This window comes from Stomoxys calcitrans, chromosome 2 (assembly GCF_963082655.1).
Source record: "Stomoxys calcitrans chromosome 2, idStoCalc2.1, whole genome shotgun sequence".
In the NCBI taxonomy this organism is placed as follows: domain Eukaryota; kingdom Metazoa; phylum Arthropoda; class Insecta; order Diptera; family Muscidae; genus Stomoxys; species Stomoxys calcitrans.
Window position 1 is genome coordinate 170,011,453 of NC_081553.1, and position 9,169 is coordinate 170,020,621.

Sequence of the window (9,169 nt, forward strand, 5' to 3'; positions counted from 1 at the left end):
CGCCCGATTTTCCTTTCTAGTGCCACTGCAAGCCTGAAAAATCTGAAAATTGTGGGAAAGATTGATGAATTAAGCAATCTTTCCAACATGTTTCACAATGCTTTTCTTTAGAACTACCACAATATCTAAGGAGTTTGGTCAAAATCGGTTAGCATTGATATAGCCCCCATATTTATATTCGTTTGATTTGGACTTTTATTGCAATAATGCGGCATTTGTTAACCGCCTCACTTCAAAACTGGCAGGAAGGATTTCCTTATGACTCCGGACATTTCCGGTGAATTTCATAGAAATCGGTTCACACTAATATCTAGCTTCCATGCATACATATAAACGCCCTTTTTGCAGCAGTTATTACTCGTTTGAACGAATTCGCTCAAAAAATGATGCGGATTGTTTAATAACCCATCTGAAAACCTCTGCCAAAGTCCATCAAAATCGATTCAGAATTAGATATAGCTTTTAATTTCAATTTTTAAGGTAAGTGTAGGCTATTTTAGTGGGTACCGCCCGACTTTTGCCTTTCCTTACCTTTTTTATTATAAATTACCTTTATTTTAGTACTTCTTTTACAATTAAAATGAATTGAATTGAATTAATTAAAAAATTTTACATGTTTTTCTTTTCAGGGGAAGCTGAAAAAGTCAAGTCGTTGATCAGATTAAGAGCTGAGCTCTCACCCTTGTTCACAGGCAAACGTAATGCCTCTAAATATGCATGGGCGTAAGTATAGTTGATAAAAGAAAATATCTAAAATTTACACAAGTTTGAAAGCGGTTCAATCGACAAACTGCAACCCCATTCCCCAAGAAACTGCATTGAAAATGTCTCAGGCAATCGTCTGCAAATCAATAAATTAAACGACTATCGGATATTTTTAGAAATTCTTAGGGGATGTAAACACAATGTGACTGATGTAAATTTTGTAATTGTTAATTCCATTGTGCCTTCCTTGTACTACTCATCCATTTCACCCACACACACACATACCCTCTTCCCATTTCATATCTCTTGCATGTATGTCGCTGTCATCTGTGCAACCAGTGTCGTGGAACGCGAATTAAATGTTCCCTTGCCTCTATCCAAGATTATCAAAAAATGGAACAATCTCTTGCAGGAATACAAGGTCAGTTGACTGTTATTAATGCAAATACCTGAATTTTACCATCCAATTAATTCGTTTCTATTTTCTTTCCTTGTGCTCTTTTTCTTCTCTCTCTTTTCTGCAAAGGCTATTAAAATGTCTGAAGAACCCAAACGTCGTGAGTGGCCTTTCTTCACGCTCATGGATGTGTATTTCAGTGATCAGGTTAATGATCCCTCGCTGAGACTTTTCTCCTCCACCAAAACCCTTAAGGAGACCATTGATGACAGTGTCTTTGAGGACGATCCCATTATAGCTTCGGCCATTGCTGCTGCCACCTCGGGAGCTTATATGAACATAGATGAGCTAATACGCCGCCAAAAAGAAAGAGCGGCCAATGAGAAGAAGTTTGCTGCAATGAGCGATTACAAATATGACATTAAGCCCATGTTGTCGAACAACAAGTTCAACAGTAGCGAGGCTATAAAGCTCTCCAAGAGTGTGGATGATTTGAGCATGCAACAATACAAGATCAAGGATGAGCTCATGAGGCAACGCGAACAAGAGGCCCAGGAGAATTTGGCCAAATTAAAGCAGCAGGCACGTCAGCATCATCAACAGCAGCAGCAGGCGGCTGCCCAACAACAGGCTGCTCAGCAGCAACGTTTCATACAACAACATCAACAAGCTGCCGCTGCAGCAGCAGCTCAGCATCAGGCTGCCCAGCAACATCATGGTCATTTAATGCCACAGGCGGCACCCACACCACCGCCTCCGCCGACTCCCTCGAGCCTGCATGCAGCCTTGCAACAACAACAGCAAAATATGTTGCACCATCATCAACAGCAGCAACAACAACAGCAGCAGCAACAACAACAACAGCATCAGCAACAACAACAACAACAACAGCAGCAACAACAACTGCAACAGGAGCAGCAACGGCGCCGAGAGCAACAAATGCATCATGCCTCGCCCCATTCCACACCGCAGACATCACCCACCCAACACCATCACACTCCCCATCAGCACTCGCGTCAGGCCTCGCCACCCACTCCATCGCCCTCTACTCCGACAACAGCTCAACAGATTCACTTGCAAACGGCCCAGCATCAGGCAGCCCAACAACATTTGCAGCAACAAAAACATTCCCAGCAACCATTCACCGATCCCAATACAATCGATCAGTACCTGCTGTCATGGAACAATTTCCACGGCAATATGTGTCGCGGTTTCCACTCCTTGCAAAAGGATGAGAAAATGGTAGATGTCACCATAGCTGCTGGTGGCAAAATCTTTAAGGCTCACAAATTGGTATTGTCCGTTTGCAGTCCATACTTTCAGCAAATATTTCTCGAGAATCCATCCAGTCATCCCATACTGCTGATGGCCGATGTCGAAGCCAGTCACATGGCTGGCCTGTTGGATTTTATGTACAGTGGCCAGGTAAACTGCGAAATTTAAATCATGCGATTTCTTTTGGAGGAGGCTATAACTCTTTTTATCTTCTTCCACTTCTATTCTATCTAGGTCAATGTCAAATATGAAGATTTGCCGGTATTCCTTAAGGTGGCAGAAGCTATGAAAATCAAAGGTTTGCACACAGAGGTAAGTTTAGAAAGCTAACAACCATCATGCTTTTTGATAGTTAAGCTAGACTATGAGGGTGTAACTATATCTTCTTTAAATAGAAGTGGAATTAAAAAGAAGTTTTTCTTCAACTTTTAAGAATGCCGAAAATAAAAAAATAAAATCGTCTGCCCTTTCATTTCACCTTAGTCCGTTATGGCCCGGCACCCAAACGATGCGGACTTTCCTATCCTCCGAGAAGGCATTAATCTCCTTCTTACACTGCAAGGCTGTTCGTGACCTTACCTTCCTGGTAGTTATTGCCCTTATGGCAATTTTACTGTCGGTAAAGATGTTCACACTCAACGTCCTCGCATTAGCACCACACCACTTCACGTATTCCGTGGGTAATGTCCCTGGGTAATGGAACCCCCAGGCCCACTCTGTCCTCTAGCTTTGATCCATCCGTGTAACATGATCTTCCAGATGGCAATACTAGGATTCCGTCAATCCAAGACTTTGCCGATGGCGGCAGTGCCTCGCATTCGACTTCAAGGTTCATCCCAGGTATCCAATCGGAAACCTCTTCCCTTCCTTCCAGGTTCTCTACCATCGCCTCGATTATACCGCGATGGTATTAGCTGCTCCCATTCTCAATCCATTCTCCCATCGCCTTTAGTCTCTTAACCGCAGTGGCTGGCTGCCTCACACTTAATCTGTATGTCAACGGGTCGGATATCTAGAATAGTCTCTGCAACTAAGGTGGATCAGGAGTGATCTGGTTTTGCGTTGAGTGAGATTGGCTGGACAGAAATTTTGCCCATATTGTTTTGATATGGCATCCAACAACTGAGCCAAGTATGGTCTAAATGAGTCCATAACCTGATATAGCTGCCATATAAACCGATCTGGGGTCTCGATCTTCTTCAGTTTCTGAAGGACTCAATTCTTATCCGATTTGGCTGGAATTTTACACATGTCGTTTTAGTTTGACTTCCACCAACTGTGTCAAGTATCGTCTAAATCAGTCTATAACCTGATATAGCCGCCATTTAAATGCAGTGCATTGCACTAGCGAAAGGAAATTAGGAATTGGATGGGGGGGGGGGGGAAAGGATGTAGTGTTTTTTGACATTTGTCTTAAATTTCTGGATGTCAAATTGGGTGGGAAAAACATAAGCCGGTAATCGATTCCACATACAAACGGTTAGGGCGAAATTAGAATTCCCTCTATAATGCATTGTGAGGTCCGCTGGCCAATCAATTACAAAGGGGTGTGAGTTCCTGGAATGTCTAGTATCCCAGAAAAACATCCTTACATCAGGAATAAGAAGACGAATATCAGACGAACACACACCAAGAAAGTACCGATAGATTAGCGCCAAACAACCCCCATTGCGACGATGTTCAAGGGAGGCAATAGAGTTGGATACCCTACAGTCCCCAATCGACGCCATCGTTCTCCTCCGCACACGGTCCAGTAGCTCCAGGAATGATTTTGAAGCTCCAGCCCATACATGTGAGTTGTACTCCATTTTCGGCCTTATAAAAGTGGTGTAAATGTTGAGAAGATCAGACGGTGTAAAGTAATTCTTACACCCTTTAAGGATGCCTAAAAACTTGAATGCTTCTTTCGACACTTCAAATACATGTTTAGCCCAACGGACATCACTTTGCATTTTCGTTCATAGAAAATCAAGAGCTTCTGATTGCTCAACATCTATACGGTGATTAGAAAAAGATGATCGTAATGGGTCAGCGAAGTGTCAGCAGCACTGAGTTCGTGCATTAAAATCTACTGGATTCATTCGACGCCACTCAGAAATGGCCAGCAAATCCTGGCAGAGTGTATCATCCATGACCCGAATCTTGTCCTCAATCTCTCGAAGACTCGGCCTATGGTCGAATGAGTACGAATGACAGAGATTACTGTCATCCGCAAATGAGTAGATCGGATTCGATGTCTGACTCAACAGATCGTTGATGAAACTAAGAAAAAGAGAAGGAGAAAAAGAAAGAACAAAGCCCTGATTATTGAGTCTTAGACGGCGCATTTCTTATTCGATTTGGCTGGAATTTTGCACATGTCGTTTTAGTATGACTTCCACCAACTTTAACGATGTCCGCGTGTCTGTCCGTACTTCTGTTGTAATCAAGCCTTGAAAAATTAAGTTATAGAGCTGAAACTTGGCACAGATCCGTAGTTTTTCCACACGGGCCAAATTGGACTATATTTGGATATAGCTGACATATGGACTATACACGTCGCATTTGCACGCTTGCCCTTAAGTTTGGAACAGTGAGTTGCACTAGCGTCGTCAATGTTCGAACTGACTATGGTTGAAATCGGACCATATTTAGATATAGCCCCCATATATACCGATCTGGCGACTCAGGGTATTAAGGCCATACTAACAGCATTTATTAACTAATTTATAACTTGATATAGCTGTCATATAAACCGATCTCTCAATTTGACTTTCTGAGTCTCTGGAAGGCGGAATTATTACTTGTTTTGCCTGACATTTTGGAGGTGGTTGTTTTAAGCTTTCCATCATTAGACCTGAAAATGATCTAGAACGTGTCATATTTCAACAAAGCTGCTATATAGACCGATCGTCTAATTTAGGATCTTAATCTCATAGAAGCGGTTTCTCGATACCAGAAGTAAATATGTCCAAATTAGACCATATTTGGATGTAATTTTGGATATAGTAGTGAAGTTATAATGAATGAGGATTATTGATATATCCACGGTGGTTGCTGCACAAAGTCCGAATTCGCAAAATTTAATACGTTATTTCTTGTTTTAATACGCACCAACATAGGATGGAGGTGTACTAATATCGTCATTCCGTTTGTAACACACAGAAATATTGGTCTTAGACCCCTTAATGTATATATATACGTATTCTTGATCGCCATCACAAAAGAGTAAAGCAGTGTCCTGAGGAAAACTGGTACTTCTATAAGGACGGTTCCAAACTAGACGACTAGGCGGGCTTTGGGTGTACTCTGAAAACTTGGACTGATCATATCGAGAAGATTACCCCACCACTGTAGTTTTTATCAAGCGGAGATCCTTGCAATTAAAGAATTGGTGGAATGGCTAAGATGTAATGTCATAACGACAACTGACATAAATATCTTCCAAGACAACCAGACAACCATTAAATCCCTGAAGAATGTATTTCTGAATTCAAAAACCGCCCTCAACTGTCGCGGATATCTCAACGAGTTCAAAATTCACCTGTTCTGGGTGTCGACACCACAGAGATATCCCAGAGAATTGTAGGGCAGAAAAGCTTGCGAGACTAGCAACTGCCTTACATACTCCAGAAGGACTGGAATCTGTTTGTATGCCTTTAGCGACATGTAAGCTAAGTTTGCGGGACCAGGCTCAAAGAGCAACGGATGATAGATCGTCACAAAGGGGGGTTGTTATCATTTCAAAACTATGTGGCCTGGTCTAGACATGAAGAGGTGTACCACTTAGCTGTCGCTGGTTAGAACGGTCGTCTCAGTCATTGTGTCCATTATGACAGGTCACTGTCCGATTGGAAAACATGTTGACAGATTGAAAGTTGCCAGTAACGACTTTTGCAGAAGCTGTGAGGACGTCGAGGAAGAAGGGACTATAGAACATCTGCTGTGTTTGTGTCCCACACTGGCAATCAGATAACTTTGAGAACTGATTTAGCCGATGTGAACATTCGAAAGTTGTTGAGCTTTTTAAAGCTATCTGGATAATTCAACGGTGGGAACGAACTAGAAGGCATCTTTCTTCTCCTGTTCCTGTAGTATCACAATGGACGAACACGTCTAAGTGAATCAGATAGCAGAGTGCCAATTAAACCTAACCTAACCTAACACCATACAAATCACAGCTTAAAGCTCCAACCTGCATTTAAGCAAAATCCGATGCCCCTGGGACTCTCACTGAGACTTTCCACTCGATAACGCTAATTGTCCGCAACTGTAGTTGCAGCTACCCCTACGGAGAATCCCACTAATCGCTACCTGTGGACGAGGCCGGTAGTTCTCAGCTGAGCTTCTCCTCATAACAAGGAGCACCACACAACGCCGTTCGGACCCGGCTATTAAAGGAGGCTCCTTATCATTGAGCTTAAACTTGAATCGGACTGCACTCATTGATATGTGAGAAGTTTGCCCCTGTTCCTTAGTGGAATGTTCATGGGCAAAAAAAATTTCATTTGTGGTGCTAATAGTTATCGGGGCAGAGCATTTTCTTTCCTTGGTGCTAGTTACATCCATACAGTGCCCTAGTGATAAGTCAAACAGGCTTGTTAGGATTTATTTTAAACTCCAGCATAGGCCTCAGGCTTCTTTTTTAAGTCAAGAATAGTTGCAAACAGTTTTAAAACCCCGATTTTATTTTTCAGAAAAACATGGATGATGACAACAAGGACTGCAGCTCGACCAACGACAATGATTCCACAACTGAATGCCACTTCGAACGCGGTACACATAGTGTCAATATAACCGGACAAGGCTTTGAACCACGCAAATCTCTACTCGACTCACACACCTTAAATGGCATTACCAGTCTCAACAATGGACGCGACTCACCCCAGCAATCATTCTCCAGTTTCCGTGATCACATCAAATCCAAGGCTTCTCTCGCAGAGACCTTCATGAAGAATATGAGTCGCAACAACAATAACACCATTACCACCAACTACAATCATGTGCCGGCGAGCATCAACAGCGTGGTGGAGCCACTCAACAAGGACAATTTCAATCTTCTGCAAGCCAGCAGCAAGAAACTCATGGACTCGGCACGAAAACATCACAAATATTTGGCCAAACGCAAGATTCTAATGCACTACAATGACGAATTGAATGAGAAACGCCTTAAGGAATACGAACGCTATGGCATGGATGCACATGAGACCAACAACAACAACAATGCAGAAATATCCATTTCAGAGGCCCCTGCCGTACCGGTGACCCAGACCCACAACAATTTCAAAATACGTCTCATGGAGAACCACTTGAAGGCCAATCAGGAACAACAGCAGAAACAACACGAAATGGAACAGAATAGCAATCACCAACCCCGGACTAATGCCACCGCCTCCAACGATGATGAGGAAGAAGCCTTGAACTTAGTGCAAAACAATACCCATGAGCAGTATCACAAGGGCGGCAGCGATACCAATCGGACAAGTGAATCCAGCGACAGTGTAATGGAGACGGAACATCTAGATGTGGATCAGACTTCGGAATCGGATGTGGCCAGTACCACCAACGTTGAGGTGGGATCACAAATGCGCGATGAGGATGATATAAACAACAATAATACGGCCAAGCAGGAGATCATGGAATTGGATGACAACAACAACAGTAATATGAAGAACATCGCTTTGATCAATGCCATCAATCGCAATACGGAACACAGCAAAACACATGACTATTCCAGACACAATAACTTGGCGGCAGCCGATGGAACGGAACAGAGAAACACGCCCCCGGAAAGCCAGACACAATCGCAAGCACACGCGGAAACACAGCAGCAGCCACATCATCACCATCACCACCACCACGAGAGCGAAGAGGACAACAACAACAATCATCTGCAAATGGATTTAAGCACGGTGAAGAGCATAGCAACAGCAGAGATATTGTGTGGTCTCAAGAGCAAGGTTTTCAAAATGGAGGCAATCGATGCGAGTGATGCCGCGGCCACAGCGGCACTTGAGCGACAGCAGACCAACCGCGCTCTAAGTGAGATAAAGAATGCCGATTGAGCGCCAGGGCTATAGAAAGAGAGGCCTCACTCGTTCACCGGCTCGATCGAGATTAAGATCAACGAAGAGATGGTAAAAATTGAGAACGTTTGTTCTGCTGGCGAATGTCGAAGGCGCCTATACCGCCGCTCTCCAGGCATCAAACGTGGCTTTGTTTATTTTGTGCATTTGTTTTTTATGATTATTGATTTTTTTATTGAAAATATTTCTCTATTATTATTACTTGAATAATCGTAGTTATTTATTGTTTACATTTAAATACCCTAGCTGTAGAACCTGACCTAGTTATAGAACAAAACACAACAAAACAAAATATTGACGAGACACCAATTTGAACAAAACTTAGGAATTTTGAACAAATACGAAAAACATGATCTTTTAAGCTAAACAAACAAAACACCCCAAATGCAGCGTCGTCTCCAGCAAATAGAGGAAACATTCAGAATTATTAGAATACAACTATGAGTAGAATTAAAGTTATTTATTCATTTTGTTTTTATTTTTAAAATACATACGGAAACACAATATCACTTAAACTCGTGCTGCATCATCAGCTTGCCAGCTCTCATTGATAAACGCTATTTCCATTTAAGGCATCCATCCCCATCCCCATACTCGTACACAACTTCCATATGTTTCATGTCCTCTACCCACCATGTGCTAAGACCGTTCTCGCGTTTACAATTTTCATTCACAATAGGTTTTTGACATATATATCCAGGTTCGACCTAATTGCTTGCGTACAAAA

The 9,169-nt window shown here is 42.6% G+C and overlaps 1 protein-coding gene across 2 annotated transcripts; it reads left to right on the top strand.

Annotated features, from left to right (window-relative positions):
* Positions 1-634: 634 nt before the first annotated feature.
* Positions 635-8,957, top strand: LOC106091065 (putative uncharacterized protein DDB_G0271606). 2 transcript variants are annotated; one of them, XM_013257477.2, is made up of 5 exons: positions 635-723; positions 1,045-1,126; positions 1,232-2,527; positions 2,612-2,689; positions 7,054-8,957. In XM_013257477.2, exons 3-5 carry the CDS (start codon positions 1,241-1,243, stop codon positions 8,419-8,421), a joined length of 2,733 nt encoding a protein of 910 aa, XP_013112931.2. In that variant the 5' UTR covers positions 635-723; positions 1,045-1,126; positions 1,232-1,240; the 3' UTR covers positions 8,422-8,957. The 2 variants fall into 2 exon arrangements, with proteins under 2 accessions (XP_013112931.2, XP_013112929.2); XM_013257475.2 differs by lacking the exon at positions 635-723 and having other exon boundaries at positions 744-1,126.
* Positions 8,958-9,169: the final 212 nt, after the last annotated feature.

Bases quoted from the DNA above. Each gene is read 5' to 3' on its own strand.
- LOC106091065 (XM_013257475.2), top strand. From the start codon at position 1,016: ATGTATGTCGCTGTCATCTGTGCAACCAGTGTCGTGGAACGCGAATTA. The intron at 1,127-1,231 runs GTCAGTTGACTG...TTTTCTGCAAAG, and splicing joins ATCTCTTGCAGGAATACAAG to GCTATTAAAATGTCTGAAGA. The intron at 2,690-7,053 runs GTAAGTTTAGAA...TTTATTTTTCAG, and splicing joins TCAAAGGTTTGCACACAGAG to AAAAACATGGATGATGACAA.